This window comes from Plodia interpunctella, chromosome 12 (assembly GCF_027563975.2).
Source record: "Plodia interpunctella isolate USDA-ARS_2022_Savannah chromosome 12, ilPloInte3.2, whole genome shotgun sequence".
Classification (NCBI taxonomy): Eukaryota; Metazoa; Arthropoda; class Insecta; order Lepidoptera; family Pyralidae; genus Plodia; species Plodia interpunctella.
The window spans coordinates 2,194,188-2,219,761 of record NC_071305.1 but is presented as its reverse complement, the minus strand read 5'-3'; the positions used below and the strand labels follow the sequence as shown (position 1 = coordinate 2,219,761).

At 36.0% G+C, this 25,574-nt stretch overlaps 2 protein-coding genes across 5 annotated transcripts in view; one reads left to right on the top strand and one right to left on the bottom strand.

Moving 5' to 3' along the window:
* Positions 1 to 1,160, top strand: part of LOC128674258 (uncharacterized) — a 14,572-nt gene extending 13,412 nt beyond the window's left edge. The window contains exon 6 of the mRNA XM_053752734.2: positions 74 to 1,160. Coding sequence (XP_053608709.1) covers positions 74 to 120 — 47 coding nt within the window. The 3' untranslated portion in view covers positions 121 to 1,160. The remainder of the gene's footprint in view (positions 1 to 73) is intronic.
* Positions 162 to 25,574, bottom strand: LOC128674248 (inner centromere protein-like). 4 transcript variants are annotated; one of them, XM_053752712.1, is made up of 23 exons: positions 25,315 to 25,574; positions 24,508 to 24,619; positions 19,640 to 19,787; positions 19,083 to 19,215; positions 18,062 to 18,379; positions 17,567 to 17,759; positions 16,423 to 16,682; positions 15,368 to 15,557; positions 14,163 to 15,087; positions 13,581 to 13,758; positions 13,161 to 13,318; positions 12,085 to 12,246; positions 11,594 to 11,694; positions 10,634 to 10,796; positions 9,940 to 10,051; positions 8,904 to 8,975; positions 8,707 to 8,776; positions 8,169 to 8,302; positions 7,222 to 7,376; positions 6,551 to 6,685; positions 5,429 to 5,585; positions 5,004 to 5,068; positions 162 to 4,604 (listed from the first exon to the last, which is right to left on the bottom strand). In XM_053752712.1, exons 1-23 carry the CDS (start codon positions 25,379 to 25,381, stop codon positions 4,518 to 4,520), a joined length of 4,095 nt encoding a protein of 1,364 aa, XP_053608687.1. In that variant the 5' UTR covers positions 25,382 to 25,574; the 3' UTR covers positions 162 to 4,517. The 4 variants fall into 4 exon arrangements, 3 of the variants coding, with proteins under 3 accessions (XP_053608687.1, XP_053608688.1, XP_053608689.1); XM_053752713.1 differs by having other exon boundaries at positions 10,634 to 10,787; XM_053752714.1 differs by lacking the exon at positions 6,551 to 6,685.

Below are 25,574 nucleotides of genomic sequence, written 5' to 3'. Positions count from 1 at the left end.
TGTATATACTAACTTTGTACACTGTAGGTTAACCAAAAAATATAATAAAAATATTGAATGAATTTCCTTTCAGGAGCAACGAGTACAATCTTGGCTGCATCTCTAATACTCTTCAGGTGATCACAAAAGCAGGTGGACCGTTTACTTAATGAAACCAAACATTTATTTTAGTTGCTTTTATTTGCAGAAATCGTTATGAACGACCGTTGACAATACTATTGTTACACTATTAAATTATTACAGTTGACCGCAAATCAAGTTACTTAATTGATCTTTATACCGCGGTAATTGGGGCGAATTCGCAATGAATTTGAGTACTGTACCTATTACGTTTTTTAATGCTCATTATTGAAAATAATGTATGAGACAGATTGAAAAGTAAGAAAAATCAAGTGAACTGGTAGTTCTTAAGCACCCTGACCTCATCTTTGCTAAGGCTCTATTGAGGTCAAACGCACCCGAAACTATTAAAAAGTCTAACTCAACTGTTTTTGTTTAAACATTAACGTAAAGAAAGATATGGGAGAATACTATAGTCCTACATATACAAAGTCAAAACTGTAAATAAATTATTTAAAAATTAAGATTCTACATTACCAGAGTAAGGTTTTCAAATTACATGATAAATAATAGTGTAACGATAGCCTTTATTTTAATTTACAATTTTATTTGGCTTGTTATTTAGTACAATTTATTGTTTTAACATTTTATGTTAAATGACTATTATAAATGTTACATAGATACATTTTAAAATAATTGAAATTCATGTCATGATTTACTTAAAGTAAACTTACATTTGTGTCAATATTTAAATTTGAATGCAATAGTTACAATGTGCAGTTTTAAAATTATCGATTCAATATTTATTTCAATAAACATGTGGTACTATGATTGTAAATAATAAAACTATTTTTGGACGTCATTTCTTATTTTTTAATATTAAAAAAAAAACGTGTGACTCAATGAGATTTGTGAATACTTTTATAGATTCGATTTAAAGGAATGTTTCAACTTTGACAGTAACGCCGACTACACACTATCGCCGAACTTGGACAGATATCGACGCGAATGCTTGCGTAACATTGCGTAATATGTAAGAGATCTGTATTTACCACAGTGAAAATCCAACAATATATATCGGATACACAAAGTTCATCAAACTGTACCGCGATAGTGTATAGGATATAATAAATATGGACAAATAAGATTACCATTAATTGGAATCACAAAAATTTATACCAGATCCATCGTTTCACTAGTAAAATGAGTGAACTAAAAACGCTCCCTGCATCAAATGTAAAATTTATGAATTAACTTTAAAATATTTTGAAATGAGATGACATATGACATCTAAACTTTATTATCACAGTGCCTTATCATCCGTCGATACAACGATTACACAAATTTATAATTAACACTGTTTATGTATTGTGAAACAATAATGAAAATCACTTGTTTTGAAAAATCACTTGAAGCGATGGTGGTTTAATTGTTAAGACTGAAAGAACTGAAAAGTCCCAGGTTCGAATGCTGCTCGTGCCACATGAGTCTGTATACCAATCTCAGTCATTTATATTAGTTTTCATCGACCACCACTTGCTTCCGACATCGTGACCTACACTCTGGTTGATTATAACTTGTAACCTAACCACTCCATTAATTAGTGCCAAGAAAGTTGTAGAGAGTGTTTCATTCCACGTAAAGACCACGACCTGAGGGTCGTGGTCTGATTGGCTGAGGCCAATACGACTGTGAAGAAAGAGCTTTATTTATTTAATCAAATTTTAAGGGCAGAGTTAATGCTAAAAGCATTGTCTATCAGTCAATCTTTGGAAAAAACTAAAAGATTATTAATAGCGACTTTAACAATATTCCCGGGTATCGCATTTAGATACTATTAACCTTTCAACGCTTCGATAATGTTTTATGTCAGCAAATCGCCTAAGGACATCTGACATGACTTTTACGGCTACCTAGCGACATCTGTGGCAAGTAGTCGCGTTTTTTATGGACTATAAAAACAGACAGTGAATCGTTGCATCGATTACACGCATCGTTATATCAGTCTACCCGCATAGCGAGATATTTAACAACGCCTACTGACAGAGTTTTACAAATGAGGCCAAGGAAAAATGCACTCAAAATAGTTATATATTAAATTTGAACCAGGTTTGTATGAAAAATAAATCTGTAAATTAACTACCTATAGAGTACAGGGGGGGGGGGGGGGGGGGGTAGTTTCGAATTATTCTAATATATAAAATTATTTTACGAACTTTGACTGCATAAATTCAGGTCAGTCAAATTTTGACACATATCCATACTAAGATGTGTCACGCTTTCACGTGTGAACCACCTGATGAAACTAGGAATAGAAATAGTTAATGACCAGAGGTAAACCATAGGATACCGCGAACGGAGCTGCGAGCAACAACTAGTTAATAATAAATATGATCGAAAGAAGTTTGAATAGAATAAAGTATTTATTTTTACTTGGCCTCGAATAAGGTAAAATTTTTAATAAATAAGGGATGAACTATATTTCATGTTACACTAAACAGTTGGCCGCTGTATCCTGTCAATGGTGAGCAAGAAGATAATTATTAATTATAATATTATATATTAAAGTTTGACAAAACTTCACTTTACTTAGCACTTTTCATGCCTTAACTAACACTATGAGTGTTATCTGACTAGAAGTATCTAATATCTACTAATCTATTTGGCTAATATACGAAAAGCACAAGGGACAGGCACAAGAACACTAGCGCCATCTTTATAAACATATTTTAATTTTATTTAATGAAAAATAAAACGAAAATTGTAATCGGATTTGTTTCTTTTGTCAAAACCGAACTTTCGACATAAATATCACAACAAGACATGCGTTTAATCAGTGTCATTGTCAATTCAAAATTATATTTAATGGCGCCAGTGTGAAGATGACCTGGGATCTTAAAAGTATTATTTGATCACACATAAGTTTCACAATAAATGCAATGTTGCCGACCACTTCAATTCAAATTTCATTATATTCCTAATAAAATACACTAGTGTATACTTTTTCGAGGCCAAAAGTGTACAGTGGTGCAACATTTTAAATAATAGTAATGTAAAAAAGGTACTAAGTATAAATATAATATCATCACAACATAAACTTGGAAATTCTTAATCCTAGGAATGTACGGAATAAGGCAATGGTGCCTATTCATTCGCCATCTCTTTCACATATAACCACGAAAAAAGGGCGATTTTGTAGAAATTGACTAGAAATATTAACTAGAGCTAAAAAATCTTTAATAAAATTATAAATCTAATTTTGATGTGCGTTTTGTAGAAAGACTGAGCGAATTTTAGTCTGGCGTATAGCCGAAAATTCAGAAAACAAATATAATCAAGTCATAATTACTTGATTTCCTAAGACATATCTAAACCAAGCAACCTATATTTTATAAATTAATTTTTCGTATTGTCCTCTTTAACTAAATTAGATTTGTACGCACAATTTGTCGTAATAATTATAATTAATTAGATAATAAATGCACTTCGAGAGAAAGCTAACATAAACTAACTAGCACAGCAAATATTTTAATAAGAGGTGTAATAAAAATTTACTGAAACTATATAATTAAGGCCACATCACCGTACTGATCATATTTTTCCTAAATCACGCGAAGTCTACTAAAAAATTTACGCTGAAATCTGGTACACAAGTATAATATCTATAGTAGTAATATATCACACACATCAGCCACAGTTCCATACAGTTTCAGTAATTTCCAAGTACACTAATTAATAACAAGATATGATCACATCGAAATCTTAAAAGGAATATTTGTGCGACTCGACTTACAAAGAATTATTATCGATTATAAGTGATTACGTATTGCGTATAACTTGTGTTTTCAAGATTTAAATCCTCGATCCTCGTACTCATAAAAAAGTAAAAGCATTACTACAAGCTAAACTATGTTTTGTCACTATCGCACATTACAATATTTGACATTGACAGAACGAGACAAAACACACTTCAAAGTAGGTTGAAACATTTTTATGAACATGAGGTAATATTTTCTCCAGAGCTCAATTTAATTTGGCCCGAAATGCTTGAAATAGTAACCTTTATTTTAAGGAATCGATTTGATTTTTTTAGCCATTGTTTAAGTTAATGCTATTATGTTGAAAGTATATTGCATATGCTATTTTTTTGTGTACAGAACATTTAAATTATGTATTATATTTATTTTATCTCATTGTCTCATCTCTATCATTAGTTCCATTCCCACTTACTTCTATGACCAGCGCTAAAATGGCGAAAATCAAATCGTCTCACTATGGCTCGGCTAATCATAGGTCCAGCGTACTTGTACATGTATATGGGGTCAGGGGTTCCCACGCTCTATGGCTAAAGAAGGAACTGAGAAAACGGCCAAATGAGTAAAATAATGGGTTAGTTAAATAATGTTTTTATATCTTTTTTTTCAACATACTAGCATTTCTCAACCAAAATCACATATTTAGGGCGCTGTTTGAAGCCAGGCACGCAATCCTCTCGCCCGTTCCGCCACTCCGCCGTCAGAATTATCCTGTATTGTCGTTTCAGGCTGGAAGTTAAATATTGTACCTTTGATATCAAATATATAATAGAATAGTTATATTTATTGACACACTTTGCTTAATAAAGTTCTCTGACAAATGGGTTTGAGTAAAATTGGCCTCATTTCTAGGATTCCGAAGGGTTTGACTTGGTTTGACATTGACAAACGTATAGCTATATTTATCCCGTAAACAGGCAATCGAGCCTAAGATATGAGGAAGACATCATCTTTATTCTCGAAGAGGTTCTAAACAGAATAGTAGACAAATGAAATATTCTTAAATGTATTGGTAAGACAAGTGTTTTAATTTTTTTAAAGTCTTGTCGTATCTAGAAGTCAAACAAATGAAGGTATTCAATCGACAAAAGCCTCGCTTTAAAAACGATGATTTTTTTTTTGACTCACCGCAGACAATGTCATTCTAGTTTGCGATGTGGAGGCTGCGTTGTAAGAGCTGGTTTCCGGCGATACTGCAAATAAATTAACATAATTTACTCACATGGCCAGCGGTGATGGTCTAATGGTTAAGACCCGCAGATGTCCGCAGAAAGGTGCCAGGTTTGAATCCTACACGTGACAAGTGATCGTTTTTTTTTTTTTACTTTTAACTCCTTCCGTAACTTCTGTTTTGTGATGTGCCTTTTAAAATAAAATATCTTATACCCTAGGTGTCCTAGCATCTAAAAGGCACTAAATATCCCTCAAATCAACGTGAGGCGCGAAGCGATCGTAACATTTGTTAGTAACTTTTTTTCCTTTAGTAATTTCATGTCTATATATATTTTTAAATGTAGCTGTAGATCTTCCTTATGAAACAAAATGTCAAACACCTGTTCTTGGTCTCCTAGCATCCAAAGCGCGCCATATATCTCTGACGTCAGCGTGTAAAGCGCGAAGTGACCGCAACACCGCCCCGCCCGCCTCCGCCTCCCCCGCCGCCTCGCTGCCTGAAGACGCGTCACTTGTGGTTTCTTGTGGGCAGATGGCCTAACAAAATATACATTTTTGATCGTTTCATTTGTAAAATTAAGATTCATTGCTAGTTAGTCAAGTGATCAGAAGTTATATATATAAGTATACTGAAGCCCGCGCTGCTAAGAACTTTTTGATGCAAGTAACATTCAGGGTGATTCATACATTAATTAGTAATACTTTTGTTAGGCAGCTAGATGGGTCGACGATGTAAAAGAAATTGCTGGCTACTGGATATGGATGTCAAGAGCACTGTCACGGATAGACGGGGGCCCTGTATAATGACAGGCAGTATGAGTCTTTGCGTTTAAACAATGGTAACACGATCTATAAAATGTATGTGGAAAATGAACAGCGCCTCTATTGTTTATTATAGGAACTATTTATTTTTAAATTAAATTTTCACATTGTCGATACGATTGCGTTGTCGCAAAAACTCATGCTAACATATAATAACTAGAAAAATAAAATATCAAAAATATTATAATATCAAAAATAATATAACAGGCCCTAAATAGTAAGCATAGAAACTAGTGCAGAATAAAACATTGATATTAGGTAGACTATCTAAAACACAAAATGAAAAAAACGAGTGATTTTATCAGATAAGTACGGCGGGACAAATAAGAAAAGGTTTTTAGAGTATAGTCGGACCCAGTAAAGCAAACATTTTAGTACCATGTCATACTATTTATAAGTATAAGCTGAAATTTTCTATCTAAATGCAGTTTAGTTTATACATATATCTAAAATGTATTATGACAAAACAAAAATCTGAAAATCAAAATTAGAAGAAGCAAAAACGCACCGTAACGACGAAGCATCATGTCTAAAAATCAATGAAAAACAGTAAAATTTCAAATTAAGAAGACTAAACGCAGAACAAAGGAAGAAACTGCCGAAAATATAGTTTAAAAAAAGAACGCATGGCAACGTTAAAATAAGAAGACAAAGATGATTTATTTCGACAGAAGCTGCACCTGTATAGGTGGGGGGTGAGAATCAGCCAATCGGCGCAAAGCCCTCTCGATGTGCCTCAGACGTATCTCTTTCTCGCCGAGTAACGCTCGCGCTCGGTGTAACGCCACCTCTAGCTCTGTGGCTTCGCGTTCCTCCTAACGTCAGAACAATATACCAATGAATATATAATAACCCACATGTTTTTGTCATATATGTAATTTATATCGCGATACACAGAACATTTATTTATTAATAACTCCATGTATTACATATGTGTTAACAAATAGGTCTGGGCTTGTTCAAAAATAATCAAATAATGTATTTAAAAGCTACGATTTACTATTTCCGCGAGTCCAATATCCTCCTCCTACAGCCTAGTCGATTTTTAAAAGTTTGATAGCACGAAAGTTGAAAAAACACTATCGTAATACAGACCTCGGTCGCTATTCCCAAATTCTCAAAAGTTGACATCAGACAGGCAGGCCGGTTGTAAAATCACAGGCGAATCTTCAAAACGTTTATTTTTTACGATGACTTCGCATCGTCACAGACCCAAATGCAGTCGAAAGCACACGAAGATGAGAGGGAGATTATGAGAGAGAGAGAGAGACAGACTTCGAACATGCAAAGATGAGAGAGAGAGAGAGAGACGGAGATAGATAGATAGAGTGAGAGAGAGACAGAGACAGACCTCGGGCGCGGTGTGAGCGGCCAGCGTGTCCCTGGTCTTGAGCGCCGCTCTGCGCGTCTTGAGAGCGGCGCGCGCGCGCCTCATGCCCTCCCGCTCTACGAGCGCGCGGTGACGCACGAACTCTAGCTCGGGGGGATCCGCTGTCGGCACTCCGTCTGAACCAATGTTAGGCTTTTAAGTTTCTAACTAGTTCTTTTTAACATGTGCAGAAGGCTTTAGGCGACATTTCATGACAATCTCCCAGGATATATCGTGACTACCAGATCCTTTATAACACACCAACATTAATTGTGGTGTATTATTATTAAAAGTCATATCAAATGCACCTGAACACTACTGTTACTATAATAATGTTGTTTTGATGATCTGGGAGGGGAAGGAAAATATCACCAAATAATGTTCCACAGTCCATACGTATGTCACGTGATCGCGTGACAGAATAATGTGGCGCAACAAAATATGTTCCATATCTTTCCCCACCCGCAGAGATAGTAGGCGATTGTCACACGATGAGCCTCAATGAAAACCGCCCGACGATTTCAGACGTACAGTCAACAGCACATCAAGTTACCCTGCATGAACAATAATAGCGGCGAGTTTATAATGAGTATGAGAAGGTTAACTGTACTTCGTATTGCGCGGCTGAAAAGTGTGATGGCGTGTGTGATTCGCCTAAAAGTCAATAATATTAACTACTACATATTATGTAGTGTATAGCGAGCCACCTTGACGGCTGCTACCAGAACGTATAAATCCCTTCTCTTCAGTGCCTCATGTATTTAGGTTCACAAGATGGCAGTAATATTTTTTAAAAGTCTTGTCACATGCCTTGTGAGACGACTTCAATAAAATCTGACACCGCCAGTAACACAAATTCAAATGTATTTGCTTAAATGTAGGTAACAAATACATTCTTTAAGAAGACTATTGTATAAATATTAGCTAACCAATCTCTCCAAATGGATATCTCAAACTGTACGCCTGCTGGCACGCTAAGTCCGGAAACTGATCCTCCAAATCGTCCAATTTTCGTAACTGTTGTCTTAGAGATTCTAAAGGACTGGACCAACCGTCGCCCCGTCTGAAAGGGAAATAACATTGCGCTGTTTGTAACGTATATACTAAATTAATATTACGAATATAGTTATAAGCAAAATCAGTTATATAATGTGGTATAATGCGTCTAAAACATTATATATGATAAAAAATAAATTTATAAAAATGTGACGGTGGCGATTGTGCGCGCATGCATAGAATTTATAGCGTATATTTAATAGAACTAAAAATATTTACAAAATATCAGCATATTAACAAAAAAAAATTGTAAATACCATAAACTTTTGCAATAGGTATTTAATAAAAATATATGCAATGAATATTTATTTTTCAAAATTGTGCAATACAAAAGAGATTACTCAAATACGTTGACATAACTAGTAACTACCCTTTTTAAAAGTCAGTTAAAAATAGTTTACTATTCCTTACTTGGGAGAATAGTTGAGACGTGACGTTGAGGCTGATTTTAATCTCGTAAAACATCTTCTTCTACCATTTCCTAAAATTAAAAAATTGAACGCTAGATAGTTATAGAACGAATATTCCTAAAGATAAAAATACTTAGACTTTATGATGATAAACATAAGGTACATTTTAGATTGTCAAAAAGGTAAATATTTCAATACCATTTATACTTTCTTTCGGTTTTTCGTCAGCTGTTGTGGCGTCCGATGAATCTTGGCAGTCTGTTGTAGCACCTAAAACATCAAAAATCCCCGTGTGGTGAAAAAAAAATATAATTTCATTGCAAGCAAATAAATGCCTGAGCTGATATACTTTTTCACACACACTCGTACAGTTATCGACTTGTTGTAGATAAAGAAAACAGTAGACTTCGTTTCGCTAATACAGGAAACGGAAACGCGTATTATAAACACACTAGAAGAAATGGGACAAAGCCAAGACAAAGCGTTATAATATATTTTGTTCCTCATCGTGCGTCCGGTTTCACAAGAATGACGACTTCGATGGCGCAGTGGTAAAGTTCTTGCCACTGAACCGAGAGGTCCCGGGTTCGATCCCCGGTCTGATGATGTTCCTAATATGATCTTTTTCTGATCCGGGTCTTGAATGTTTATAGATAAACATCAACAACAACAACAACAGGCCAACAGAGACTTGTGTTATGGAATACTAACTCAACGATATGTATTTGTTATAAAATATAGTATCGTTGAGTTAGTATCCCATAACACAAGTCTCGAACTTACTTTGGGGCTAGTTCAATCTGTGTGATTTGTCCTCATATATATACATTTAATGAAAGAAAAAATGATTATTTAAAGATGGCATCATTGGTATTCGCGGATACTAGGGGTTCATAGTAGCATCAAGAAGGTGGAATAATATCAGTTTTATCTGTGTGTGTGTGTGTGTATGTAGTGCAAGAGGAACATTGACATCAAATAGTGTCATGTGGTGTTAGTTTATACATATCAAGTTAGTTTATACATATTATATATTACATATCAAGATTATATTTTCATAGTTTATATTTTATCTCCCTCTTTGTAAGTATTAATATTTATTAGAAACTTTGCATAAATGATCTACCTAATGTACCCTATCACCCCGATTCGTGTAAAAAAATACCTATAGAAGTAGTAAACAAATGTAAAATGAACTACAACTCAACATATTTAAGTTACGGAATAGACAAACCTGTGTCCCTGCGTGTGTCCCTTGCTCGTCTTCTCTCCGGTTCTCTGAAAGCAACTGTTGTTTTCCTGTGCTTCACTGCCGACGTTTGCGATGTATCCGCCGACGGTACAGTCTGTAAATATATCTTTTAATTAATGTAAAATTATACATTCCCTTTTTATTTTCAGCTTTATACACGACAGTCCAAATAAGGGTTCGTGTTTGTATGTATGTTTGTGATGTCATTTAGTGTTTTTTTTTAACTTTCGCGCTTTGAACACATAACTACAATACAAAATATTTTATTGCATGTTAGGTAGACATACAAAAATGTATTATTTAATAACTTAAACTCATAAGAAAACAAAGAAAATAAGCCAAAGGCGGCCTTATTGCTGGAAGCAAATTCTTCCTTTGATATAAAATTCTTCAAAAGAAATAGTTGTGCGGGGTGGTTGAGTTGATATGTATAAAATAAGCCACTGAATGACTGACTGACATATCAAAGCACAGCCCAAACCGCTGGATCCAGAAACTTCAAGTTTAGAACGTAAATTCCTTATGTGGTCTAGGCGTGCACTAATGATTTTTCAAAATTCACTATACTCACTGTATTCCCCATACAGTGAGTATATATATATATATATATATATATATATATATATATATGTATACCAGAGAGTCTAAATATTTCACTGAAGGGAATGACACTCACATTGGCCCTCCCCAACTTCCAATCGTCGTTGTTGTTGTTGTATTTGTTGGCACTTTCATAATATTCGTGCTCACTCTGATTGTTGTTAGCACGAACTCTGATTGGTGGTGGTTCGACTGTAGCGCTTACTGATGTTTCGTTCGCTTCTTTACATCTGAAATCACTGTATAATATAAAACAAAGTCACACTCCGAGTCTGTCTGTTTTTAATACCGGCTCCACACTATCGCGGATCAGTTTGCCGAAAGGCGGATTCGGTATACATTGCTGGTTTTTCATTGCGGTAAATAAAAGCACTTATACAAACTACTAACTAGTTCATGCATTCGCGTCGAGTTCGGCGATAGTGCGGTACCAACAAAGCTTTCTTCTTTTAAACGCAACGGTTTTTGTTATTGTTTTCGCTGTTATTAAACAATTTATTTCTGAAGGTTTACCCTCACATATTATAAAACAAAGTCCACTGACGCGTCTGTCTGTCTGTTCGCGATAAACTCAAAAACTGTAGCATGGATTTTTATGCGGTTTTCACCAATAGATAGTGTGATTCCAGAGGAAGGTTTAGGTTTTTTTGAAAGCCGGGATGGGTCGTGTTAAATATGTACACATCAAACAGTCTAAAATGTATATACGTTTAGTTTGGATGACAATATTATGATATACAAATACATGACCCAATAAGAAAATCCCTCGGTTTACAGCACGGGAATTTTTTTTTCACGCGTGCCACGACCCAAAATCTCATTGACGACATTAAAAGCTAGTGTCAAAAATGACAGTTTATAACTTACACTTTGTCAATCTGTAATATAACTCATTGGTATACAAACGCGTACAACCTTTATTGGAAATTTATGAGGAAGGTGACGCCTGACGTTATAAATATAATACATAGATAATACCAAAGCTAGGAGTTTATTGGCAAAATTGAATATTAAGATTACAGTAAATATGATTTACCTTTCTAAAGATTGTGTTGCTTTGTGAGAGTTAGATTTTTCCGTTTCTGAACCTGTGGTCATGCTCATTTCACGCCTTTTATTACGTCGCTCTATAGACATCTGCAAAGATAATTACAGTACATTATGCGTGCAAATGTAAGTAATTTCATACCACGCGCGGTTACCGCGCGAGACGAAGCGGAGCGCTATGATTAAGCTGAGTATATAATTATCAATTCACGCGTTTGTCTCACGTTACTCAACACATTGTTGACAACATGTAATTATAAAATAACACTAGTGCCGTATAATTTCGAGCAATAGAAAAAATATACGAATTCCTATAAGGCAGGCAGCAGATTGTAAAGTCACTTAAAGTTTATTTTTTACACTGACCCCGAGCTTCCAGCACCACAGACTGGAATGCAATCGGGAACACGCAGAGAGAGATGAGAGAGAGAGAGAGAGAGAGAATATGTTAGTAAAAATAAGATACTAGGCCTAATTTACCTTGACATCATGTTTCAACCTCGCGTACTTTTGCTTCAAACAACGATATTTGTCAGCCAATTCTCTGTCTTCTTGGTTCTTTCCCGAAGCCGCTCGTTCATTGGCCAATCTAGCTCGGAGCTCTTCTAAATGGCAAGCGTGTTGGGTTCTTAGGTGTTCCACCTGATTTGACATATAAATATATTAGGATAAATCACACAGATTGAGCTAGCCTCAAAGTAAGTTCGAGGCTTGTGCTATGGGATACTAACTCAACGATACTATATTTTATAACAAATACATATATAAATAAACATCCAAGACCGGGCCAATCAGAAAAAGATCATATTCGATCATGAGCCGACCGGGGATCGAACCTCTCGGTTCAGAGGCAAGTACTTTAGCACCGCGCCACCGAGGCCGTAACCTAAAACTAATATTCGTAACATGTACATTCGTTCGTAACGTAACATTTGTAAATTTACACAGTGAGTTAGCCCCCAAAGAAGTTCGAGACTTGTGTTATGGTTTACTTCTTTTTTGAGTGATATTCCTGTGTTAGCAAGTGGTGTCAGAATTTTCGGGATACAACATAACAATATTAATATGTATCACATTTACAGAAATAGATAAACATTAACAAGATTTTATGTCAAAGAATCAATCCAAGGTCATTATCCATCTTGATCTGACCGGAGATCGAACCCGGGACCTCCAGTGTAGGAGTTTGCCATGAAGATCATTAGGTAGTGGTGTCCGATTTTATTCACACTATACACTTGTGAACTAATAGTAAACCAGTGGCCGAAATGCTGGTTTGCATTTCGACTTCTCACCATCGAATCAATTCGAAATGAGACACAGCGAACCAATCACATTGCGCCATTGTGACGCAACGACAACCACACTGCAATGTCATTGGTTCGCTGCGTCACACTTCGAATCGATTCGATGGTGAGAAGTGGAAATGCAAACCAGCACTTCGCCCTCAGTATGCAGGTTTCCTCACGATGTTTTCCTTTGATTTGACCAATTTGACTCATGTATAGTAGTTTTCATAATATTAGTTTAGAAGTTTATATACAGAAGCTATATACCTCAGCCCTGTAATCATGTTTGAGGTCATTCAACCTGGCAGAATGCTCTTCCCGAAGCGAATCCACGTTCGCGTGGTGTTCGTCTATCATTCGCGCTCGCTCGAGATTCCAGGTCGCTTGGAATTGTTCGCGAGCGTCCGATAGTGAGCGCTCGTTTTCTGTTTAGATAAAAGTGAAATTTCAATTCAATAAATTAAAAAATAACACATTTTCTAATCACACATTTGTTAATCTCAAAAAAAAATATATAGAATAATTTAAGCTAAAGTATGTTTTGTCTCGTTCTGTCAATGTCAAATATTGTAAAGTGCGATAGTGACAAAACATAATTTAACTTTGTATGCATGAACTCTTTTTTATTAAAAATGGTCTATTTATAAAACCTAAAAACAATCAGGATTCAGGTCAGGACTTTCTTACCAATCTCCAACTGCTGTATTTGTTCAGTTAATCTCGCTCTATATTCCTCTCTTACTCTTGTCATATTCTCTGCGTGCTGTCTCTCTGCTTCTTCCGATTCGCGACGATATCGCTCTTCTATTTCTTTCAGAGATTTCTGAAGGAACTTTTGGTGGTTTTCTTCGGCTGATTTCAAAGTCTGTTAATAAAGATTTTGAATGAATAAAATATCTCAACAATAAAATGTGGAAAATAAGACTTATGATGTGTCACTCTATGAAAACTACTTCATCAGTATATGTATATGAAGTATATTACAGTATACCTATATACATTAGATAGTATGCTACTGATAGTATAAATGTGAAAGTTTGTCCTTCTTTAACTTCAGAGTTCAGAGTGTTGGACCAAGGCGATTTTTGGTGTGGAAATAGTTTGAGGTGGAATATGAAAGTGAAAATTATAACATTATGATATCACAAGGACATTTACTTCAAATATTAATGAATTCGACATATGTTTTAAAGCAGTTATATACTTATAAAAAAGATTTCTAAAATTTTATAATGAACTATAGACAACATGTAGGAATGTTAATTTTACCTCTTCCATGTCTTTTCGGTGTCTCTCCACCTGCTCAGTCAATCTCAATCTCTTCTCAGCCAAAAATCTCTCTTCGGCTTCTTTTAACTCTTCTTGCAACTCCCCCCTCAATCTCCTCTCTCTACTCGCCCACTCCATCCTTATCCCTTCCAACTCTTTCTGCAAAGCCAACTCCAATCTTCTCCTTTCATCGCCTTTATTTCTTTCCATCATATCTCGTGTTCCCATATCAGGAATCAAAGGACTCTTTACCATTTTATTCTCTTCCTGAGTCTCAAATTGATAAACAACAACCACATTATCAGAACTAGATTTACCTTGAGATATTATAACGCCATCTAATCTAGGACTAGTCAAATTTTTAGCTAAACTTGTGGCCGATTCTGAAGATTTAATTTGAGGAGCTATCACAGCCTTATTTAGCGGTTTAAACGAGGATAATGGACTCCATGGTTTTCCGAAATCTCTGGGAGAACGTAAGTCTGATGTGTAACTTGGTGTTGGAGAAATTCGTAGTATATTCTTCTCTTTTGGAACTTCGATAGTAGGTTTAGACTCGTCTTTTGGAGTTTTCAGTCCCTCCGGATCAGATTGGAGCGATTTTTTTGAAAAATCTAAATTAGGAACTTTAATTTGAGGTATGATTATTTCTGGTTTCACGTTGTGAGTAGATACTGACGCTTTGGAATTTGTTGATTGATCTGAGTTTTCGGAATCGGATTTTTCAATTTCTTTTATTTCTTCTTTATCTTTTTCTTCAATAACGTCATTTACACTATCTTTGGTTTTGATTTCGTTCGATTCGTCGAGGTCGTTAAGGTCTAAATTCGCAAATTCCCTATCAGGAGAATCAATGGACGTTTCAGATTCAATGCTTTCCATTAGGTTTATTGATATTTTGTTCTTTTGAGGAATCATTGGTGACCTGCGAATTAACACAGAAATATTAATTAGGTACATCTAAACTCAATACTCCCCAATCGTATCGTCAATGGAAATTGCACGAGCTGTCGACAACGATTGTATGAAAATCGCTTAACTGAATCCATAATAATATTATAAATGCGAAGTCTACTTATAACGCTTACACAGCCAAACCGGTGGACTTATATTGATGAAATTTGGAATAGATAGTTAAATAGAACCGAGGTCAAACATAGTTTGAGAAGGCACTGGGAATTCCCTCATATATGACCTGTACTTACCTAGGTCTAGTATCCTTATCCTCAGGTTTTTCTAAATTTACCGGACTAGTCTCAATGTCCCCGGGACGTACGAGATCAGATATCTTGTGGAAGTTCTTCTGAAACAGGTCCGGCTTGATGTAGTCAGCGGCCGGGGGGCGGAGCACCCGACGCCGGGGCGAAGCGCCGCGACTCTCGCGAGATTCACTGTCTACAACATTGAGATTGTAAGGGCTAGTTTCACCGCTTGCTGTTACTGTATCTGATAGCCTATATGTAACATATCCAACAGAGAAATATTGTGTTCCACAAAAGTGTGTATAGGGCTTACTGGCCAATAACATTAGGCAGATTTATCTACTAGTTAATTTATCTGTCAGATTACAATATGATAATTTACCAGAAAGTGGTGAAACAGGCCCTAAGTATTGTTACGGGCTACAGGTTCGATGATTTTGATAAAACAGCCTGATGACACAAACCCCCTTATTAATAAAAATGTTATTCTCTGATTAGCCTCGGAATAGTTATTCTTTGTATTGTCTCGTTCTTTCAATGTCAAATGCTGAAAAGAGAGAGAGGGACAAAACAAAGATATACTACTCCAAGCCTGATCAGAGAATTAAATGTTTATTAATAAGGCGGTAAGAGTCTTTATTTCGTACACTTACTTTACTTTCACTAATTAGCTAACAATATTCACTTGTAATGTTCTCAAGTTACAGATCAGTCACTAATTTTCATAGCTTTTTCCGAATAGAGCCATAAACATCATACTAGAATGTCCTTGAATATACACGAATATTCGCGCAGGTAATAAATCAATCAAGTACATGACCCATATGGGGGTCATTTACTTAAGACTGCAAATGAGTATAAACCTTATGTCTATGCACATAAGAATATTATTTGCATATTATTTATGTAAGTTTGTCCTTGATTCATAGCATTATTGTTTAGAAACCTTAGGTACATCATAACCTTAGATAAAATAAAAGGTGAATTTTCAATAACGAAATATTTTAAGAAATCATTTTATTAGACAAATAAAACAAAGTAAAATTTTTGCAACTTACCTATAGACTCTTTATCCGAAACCGACACACTTTTCTCCCTCGGACTTTCCACAACAGGTCTCGGAGGTAATGGAGGTCTTGTGACCAAAGGGGACAATATTATAGAGGGGTTGGCGAGGGGGTTAGAAGGCACAGGGGGTGAGGGGACGGCGGGGGACGAGGGGGCCGCACTGATGATGGAACTTTGACCGTCGTTCTGTTCCGATGATGAGTTGGAGCCCGGGCTTATTGTCATTTCTGGGAGATTTTCTAGCTTGAACCTGTTATAGTAAATGTTAATTTATATTTGACTTATATATGACATATCAATCTTAAGAAATAAACTCCTGCGTGATCTCTCTTTGGGCAATGGTGAGATCAACATTACGTTGATCAAACCGTTGTTTTCGGAGGCCAGATGTATGTGTATTTATACATTCTGGAGAGGAATGATTATGCAAAGGCAGAGACATTAATACCAAATAAAATAGAATTTCCCCATGTGACTTGCATAGTAGCGCCAAGCAACTGAAGCGTCAACAAAAAATAGATTTTAATAAAGACACTATGACATATATGCGACAAGCTATACCAGTGAACCCGCAAAAATTTTACTTTTTTTTTGCTTTACTATAACTTCCAGCGGAGTTCTCTAATAATTTCAAGAAAAGAGTCTAATCGCTTTCTCAAAATGGCAACGCACTGACCCATTTTGGGTTACAGGTGTCCATGGGATGTGGTGTACCATGAGGCAGCCTGCTTGTTTGTCTTCTTAAGTTTAAAAAAAATTAAGAATGCATAAAGCTTTTTAGTTTTGTAAAATACTAGATATTGCCTGTGGCTTCGCTCCCATGGGAATTTTGAGATAAAATATAGCCCATAGCAATCTTGGATAATGTACCTGTCTAATGGTGAAAGAATTTTTGAAATCAGTTCGGTAGTTTCGGAGTCTACCCGCCTCAAACATACAAACTCACAAAGTCACAAACTCACAAACGCTTACCTCTTTATAATATAGTATTGATTTTATCAATAAATTCATAAACTGATTAATTCATAGAACTTTATGCACTAGAGCTTACAGACTAATTTTAGGCGGCTTACGTCATATCGTAATTTTAAATTTTACAAGCATAAGTAGCGAAAATAATTGAAATTAGTTCACCTAACACTCTTCCTATCCTCATCAAAGCTGGAAACTTTCTGCTTTACATTATCCACTCTTCTCACTACATCTTTCTCCCTCAGGATCCCTTTGGGAGGATCACTCTTGGTCATAGAGTCTAATGGGAGGGATTTGTCTGTGTCCGGACTGGGCAAGTCTGATTTGCTGACACGGAGGAACATACTGCCTTTGCCTGAAAACAAAGTAAAAAGTTTAAAACACTCAATTGCGACAAAACGCAAAAATATATATATATATATATATATATATAAATATATATACATATATATATATATATATATATACACATAAGCAGTTTGTAGCTTTGAGAATAATATAAGCATGTATAATGTAAATTTGACGTGAAAAAGTGCTAGCAAATTTGTAATTTCTGAATAAATCCTGAACGCCATTGCTGTCGGACTTCGCAACGTCACAGCCCCAAATGAAACCACGGATAAGAGCAGATGACAAAGAAAATCTATGAAACATTACCTGTCAACGGTAGTCCTTTCTCAACTTTAGCTGCAGCCAACAAAGGACTGAAATTCTCGTCATCCGGACTATTCAACACATGCATCTTCAGGTCAATAATCTCGGACTGTTGCTTAAACAACATTTTGGGCCTTTCGAAATTCTGACGACTGAGCAAATCTCTATCTGATATATTCCTAATGAGCAGTTTGTTCGATAGTGGACTGTCGGCGCTCCGTCTTAAGGGTGATATTCGTAAATCGTTTAGCTTTTTATCCAGTCTTGCTAAAGGCGCAAGCGGCGGTCGCCCCAATGGTGTTAGTCGCTTGAGTCCAGGCACTGGGGCATAAATACACAAAACATATATGAAGATTGCAGGCACTATGTAGGGCATAACAACACAAAAATAAACAAAATGTGTAGAGGCACCAGGACATAATAAATAACACAAAAATATAGAAAATGCGGAGGCACTAGGACATAAAATAACAAAGAAATATTAAAAATAACTAAAACTGTCAAATAAACATGCTGAAATTAACTATTTATCCAATAAAAAATATTTATCCTAAAATTACCAATGGAGTAACTTTTAAAAAATCCTTGGGGCAGACCACGGTTGGATACACACAGGTCATGATTTTCTAGTGCATTGCAATGGTACTACGACATGCTAAATTAAGTTAGAAAAATCGAAAGCAGATCTTATATTCTTGTCGTGTTTTTGCCGACATTGTTCTCAGATTTTATTGCAAGTAGTCACATACAAACTAGTGAGCTAAACTGTCTGTTCTGATCACTCCCTTCGCCGGAAGGAAGTGGTCGTCTATAAAAACTTTACATAAGTTACAATGGTATACAAACTGTCGTGGCATGAGTAGAAATCGAACCTGGAACCTTTCGATCAGAATTAGTGGACATTTTTAACCACTGACCACCACCGGCTCAGTATCAGAAGTAACTTAATTGCAAGGTTAGGTTACAAACACATAGAGCAAGTGAAACTAAATAAAAAGCTTCTAAAACGTAAAGTGAAACTAACCTAAAGTGGTAGACACATTATCCTTAACATCCGTCTGGTTCTCACTATCGGTGGTGAGGTCATCATCATCACTTTCCACTTTGGTCTCCACTCGTTCCAAATGTTTGGTGTTCTCTTCCGATGTGAGCAGTTCCTATCAATATTTTATACAAAATATGGGTATTCAAATTTATAAGGTCGAATGGGGTAAGAGAGGTGGTAGGGGAAGAGAAACAAAAATGTTATCTATACTTGGAAACTCTAAAGACTATACTTCATCATTTTCAACCTACATATCTTAAAATAATTTTAATTATATTCCTTTATACAAGACATAAAAATCATAATTGTGATTTTTTTTTTGTTTTTGGCCATGTCCATTTAAATATTTATATCCATAGCTGGTGAAACATGAAGGATTAACTATTATTTTTATTCATTCTATTTTCCTGGTTAGCAGAAAAAGAAATCAGAACTTCCAATCTGGGACCATTTCACCCAAAACACAATATTTCACCCAGAACACAACATTATTAATTCAAGTCTTTGCAAGTAAATTATTTTCTCTTCATCTTTACCTGAACAGAAGCACATGTGTCATCCAGCACGGACGCGTCGCGCGCCCGCTTCACCAGCTCGCGGTAAACATTGTCTAGAGGATGCTCCCATTGAGTCTTCTTATTTTCTTCATTGTAATAATAGTGGGTGCCCAATTTTTCATCATAACTACAAATAAAGAGAAATTATAAATAAACTCGAAAAACAACTGAACACATTTTAATTAAATTACACATAGGCTACCTTTATTAGGAGTGACATAGCCTTTATTATGGTTTTACCTGAGCGAAACCGGTACAGGCTGCTAGTGTACTATAACATGAAATTCTGTTAATCTAGAACATATTGCATTAAAGGGTATATGGGTGAATTTCACGACTATTTAAACACGGCGTGTAGCGTTTTATTAGTGTTGCATATTTTCTTTTAATAAAGAATTTTTTTTTTTTAATTAAACCACCTGTCAAAGTTGTAGAGTAAACACATCTCTATCGAGTATAATTTAGTTTAATTTGTGTTCTACGTGGAATTTGATGTGGAACTGTTTAAAATGAGTGCTAGTGCTAGTCATAGACTATATAATAATGTAGTGATAGTGACATTGATAGTGAATTAAGAAAGACAGTGACTTTCACCTACCTACATTTGAATAAAAAATTGTGTTTTGGTGCCCTTTAACTTGAGTGATGAGTGGATCCTGCAATGGAAACACAAAGGGAGTACACCCAGGAGGAAATTCGAAACATTGTAATTGGATCTGATTTGGAGTGGGATAATGCTGATGTTGCTGGGAACCAGAGGGTAGATGGAGAAAATGTTGTGATGGGAAAAAGACAAAGATCTGAATCTAATGAGGAGGATCTAACTCCATTTATAGAGGTGGGGAAGAATAAAAAAGGAGACTAATCAGTGTGCCCAGAAAACATATTGGTACAGAAGGAAATCTCAACGCTACGATGTGTGAAGTATCGCTATCTTCTAAGGAAATTCTACCTAAACAAATTGGATTGGTAAGAGATCTACATAAAGAGAAAGTGCAATCAGTTCAGAAGGTGATCTACAAAAGTCCATATAAAGTTCTCATTAGGCTGAAAAATGAGGAAGAAGCGGAAAAACTAATTATATTTTGTGATATGTTTAGAGAAAAGGAATGGATATGCTAAAGGACTAATGAGGTAGTGTATTCATATAGAATTATTAAGGACATTGACCTGGATATTGAGGAGGAAAATGTGAAAAGAATACTAGAAAGTAGTACAGAAATTCTTGCTACAAAGAGATTGAATAAAAAGACTAAGGAAGGAAAATGAACACGATCACGCGCTGACTGCGTGCGCGCCCCGCTCACAACGGTCGACGTTGCTACGCGTCGCCAGTCGCCCGAGATCACTGTGACACCCAGCACGTATCGCGCGCTCCGCGGATTGCTTACGTTTTCTTCCGACTATCGTGTGTTATAATATCGAACACTCTTAGTTGTGACTTTTGTACCTGTGATTTTTCTGTGTACGCTTGCTTGTAACGCGTGTTGCAATAAACCTTATCATCTTCTTTCACTTCCACGCATTCATCATCTTTCTCTGCTTACCTTCACTTCCGCTGCTTCACATCGCTGCTATCCAGAGACTGCTGCACTTCATACTAGCCGCTTTGCTGTTGGGAAGTATAATACCTACCAGTAACATACCTTCCTACAAAGACATCACAATCGAAGAAATTGAGAATTCATTAAAGAGAAAAGACACCACCCCAGGAGCTGACAATTTTTCCTATTCCATGTTGTATAATTTGTCAGTCTCAGACAAAACATTTTTGCTTAGTATTTATAATAGAATTTTACAAACAGGAAGTGTACCCAACCAATGGCGGGACATAAGAGTAGTAGCAGTACCTAAACCTGGAGATACCCTACGACCTATATCACTGATGTACTGCCCTTGCAAGCTATTTCATTTAATACTTATGAAAAGATTGGAATGGTATGTCGAAAGTAAAAGATTGTTAAGTAACTATACTGTTGGCTTCAGAAGAAAGAAATCTTGTATTAATGCTTTGGTTAAAATGGTATCCACTATCCAAATAGGCTTCACTAATAACACACCTACAATCGCCATATTTTTAGATATAGAAAATGCCTATAATAATGTTAATATTCCATCCTTGATAACGACATTGCAAAGGAAACTAAATATGCAAATATATATGGAGCTTTCTATCTGAGAGGCTGTGCAACATAACTGATAGCTGCAACAATAGTCTCATTAGATGTGCACAGAAAGGCCTAGCACAAGGTGACCCCTTATCGCCTTTGCTTTTTAATGTCGTTACAATGTTCGCTACTGAAGATATTAGTAATGTTAATGTCTTACATATGCAGATGATTTCGTTTTATATATGACGGTTGAGCGCGGGAATTTAGAGACTGCTGTGACAAATATCGAGGAAGATTTGGAATCCATTACAATTAGTCTGGACTTGGCCGAGACCAAAACGAAACTATGTCTCTTCAACAGATCTCATATCTACTCGAGTAGATATAGACATTAATGGAAAAAGGCTGGAAACTGTCGATAAAGTTAAGTATCTTGGGTTTTGGCTGGATAGGTCGCTAAGATGGGGACCGCATATAAATGAACTTTGTAAAAAAATGTTATAAATTTATAAATATTCTGAAAGTTTTGGCGGGTAGTACATGGGGAGTCCATCCCAAACATCTGCGTAGGTTGTATATATCCCTGATAAGGAGTAGAATAGACTATGGTAGCTATTTATATACAAATGCAGCTAGAACCCATCTTAATAAACTGAATGTATTACAAAACAGAGCAATGCACATCTGCGGTGGTTTCCTAAGAAGTACTCCAGTCCACATGGACTGGAGTCCATAACATTATGGAGTGCGAGCTTAGCCTCCCTCCACTTTTTATTCGAAGACTATCCCTGGGATGTAGATACTTGTTAAGAATAGCCTCCATGCCTAATGGCAATTCTCTCGATTTGATTGAAGAACTATCTCGGGAGAATTGTTATTGGAATAATAAAACAAAACCGATGCTGACAGAAGTACACCGTGATCTTAGGGACATAGAACTGTTTAAGAATAGTAACATCTTGGAAATGTACTCGCTCGATATATGGATGTCATATGTAGATGTATCCTTTATAGTAGTTGATATTAAATATGTAAATACACCAAAACGTGCCACTAATGTGTAAGAGCTGATAAATCTGACACTTCATTATCTTGAACAAGAATACAGTGAATATTATAAACTATTCACAGACGCATCAAAAGGTTAGCCATGGCGCCGGTGCTGCTCTCTTTGATCCTCAAACAGATACCACAAAAGGGTGGCGTTTAAATGGGAATATTTGTATAATGAGAGCAGAACTGGTGGCCATTGCGGAAGCCCTAAAATATGCTGCAGATTTACCAGATGCGAATATTGTTATCCTCATGGATGCAAGAAGTGCTCTGTAACATTTGGCTTGGTGTACCTCGGACAGCCGAGGAATACCGATAGCCTATGATATTTTGGGAATGGTGCTAAACACTCATAAAAATATTAAGATGCAGTGGGTGCCATCCCACATAGGAGTTTGAGGTAAAGAAGTGGCAGACTCTGTAGCGAGAGGCAATTGAGGGAGCCGAACATCTGCCCACTGTAAATAGATATTGTACTCAGAGATGGCAACAATATTTTGACAGGTGTCCTGTTTTGGTACAGGACAATCCAAAAGATCCAAAAGTCACCAACTGTTGCAAATTGACGCGATAAATTAAGGATTTGTCAATCGCTCATCTGGATCAAATACCTTTCGGTATTCGCCGGTAAATAACGATACTACAGGCAGTAATGCCAATAAGGAATATTGCGCGTACTTACCACCCCAAGATCCCTCACGAATATGGTTCACTGGAATTAATAGTCCTTAAACACCTGCCAGCCGGCCTGACACACGGTAATTCTGTACTCGGTAACGATAGAAATAGTCCAGTTTAAATAGCACTGGCGATGCACTTATATGATAACACAATGATTACATATTTTTTTTAATGCGATCGCGCCAAGAGCCTGTAACGAAGAAAAAAATCTCCCCTTGCCGCCGCTATGGCGTTTTGTTGCGCCGGCAGCACTGCGCATGCGTGGCGGCGAACCGCGGGTTCCTATTGGCTAGAATTGAATGCAGTACCATATAAATGGTGCGATTTAACAAATACATCGATAAGGCGCGCGACATTGAATTTAATGGAAATAAAACGATGAAAACGGAACACCAACTTTGGGGCCTAGGTTGTTGTTTGTTTGTTTGTTTGTTTGACTGTGCTAGCCTCTCTAGGGAACTCCTTGTCTCCGCGTTTAGGGTGAGGTCAGGCCACGTTCCGGTAAACAAGTTCTTTCTTATGATGCGCGTGACTTGGTCAGATTTGTGTACTGTGTGTAACAAAGAGGAAGACTTGATACATGTCGTGATATGTGTCGATATTCTGCCCTACGTAATAGATTTTTAGCCACAGTGCCCGTGTGTAATGGATTGCTGAACATAGTGTTGAGCAGTCCATTATCACAGGTGGCTAAATCCATTTATATGTTGTGGACAAGCATTATGAAAGCTAGATAAGTTTATATTAGAGATCCCCCATGATGCTGACATAGTCACACAAAGTGCATTCAAGCTTTGTCGAAAATTTAGAAAACATATACACTGTACCAGTACTTTACTTATTTATAAAATAGGATAATTAAATTGATTACTGTTTATGGTACAATTTAATAAACACTAATGATAGCCCACAGCGGCGTTCAAAACGCTTGTGAAATTCACCCATAATCATTCATAAAGTTCAAAGATAAAGAGATTAATTAAATATTTGAAATAAACTCACTATGCTTTCCATGGTGTTGGTAGAGCCTGCATGAGGCCATCTTTAGCGAGTGGTAACAGGTGGCTCTCGCTCTCTGGATCGATTCCCAGTTGTTGGGCATATTCCGAAACTTCTACAATTAAAATTATCACAATTATTATTTCTACACTCATAATCATTCTAGATTCTAGGATGATAGTGTGAAACTTGCTTAAAATATAAATAGGCATATTTTAACAATAAGCACAACCCAATTTGAACCAAGCAATTTTAGAAGTAGAGAGTTAAATACAATTAATACTATCTATGTAACTACTATCATCACTATATAGTATATAACAAAGTCTCTTCTCATCCCATGGTATGTCTGTCCTATTTATGCCCTATATCTATAAAACTACACAATGGATTTTGATGTAGGTTTTTTAGATATTGCACCTTGAAGGATTAGGTGTATAATTTGTTATGGTTTACCCGAGTGAAGACTGATCTGGCCGCTAGTAACTAATATAATAGACAAAAAAAATAACACATTATTTTTTCTGGTTATTGCAGTGTTCAAAAACCTATGGAAATGCTTTTTCTTCATTTATATCACAAATAGATGAAAACGAGGAATGGTCATGATGATGGTAAATTTTTAAATATTTATATGTGGATGTGTCATTAAAATAGGTAACATTTTGATTAGGCACCGATTTGTAAGAGTAAAATGGAACAGAAAAGTACCAAATAACTCTGTATTACTTAAATATTATATATAATAAATTAGTTTTCAATAATTTATACCAAATATGTGCCTTATTAGAATAAATAAAATGATATTACCTTCAGCAGATGGTTGACTGTTTTCGTCAAATATTTCACGGCACACCACTGCTGAAGTTGAACTCATATTGAGATATCATATTCTATTTTCTTACAAAGAGACGCCGATTTTTAACACTGCGATATTTGTGACATATTATCAATAAATTCATTATTACACACAATTCTGGAAAAGCTCGGGAAGAAAACTAGAAAAAAAACTAAACTATCCATTCCCTAAGTAGTAGGTACCAACCATCTAGTACCTAGTACCTACCTAT

What these genes read in the sequence shown, in the direction of transcription:
- LOC128674248 (XM_053752712.1), bottom strand. Translation starts at nt 25,381, where the DNA reads ATGAGTTCAACTTCAGCAGTGGTGTGCCGTGAAATATTTGACGAAAAC. An exon ending in AACATGATTACAGGGCTGAG is followed by an intron (nt 12,247 to 13,160) that starts GTATATAGCTTC and finishes ATGTCAAATCAG; the next exon opens with GTGGAACACCTAAGAACCCA. An exon ending in GGTTGAAACATGATGTCAAG is followed by an intron (nt 11,695 to 12,084) that starts GTAAATTAGGCC and finishes TTATCTTTGCAG; the next exon opens with ATGTCTATAGAGCGACGTAA.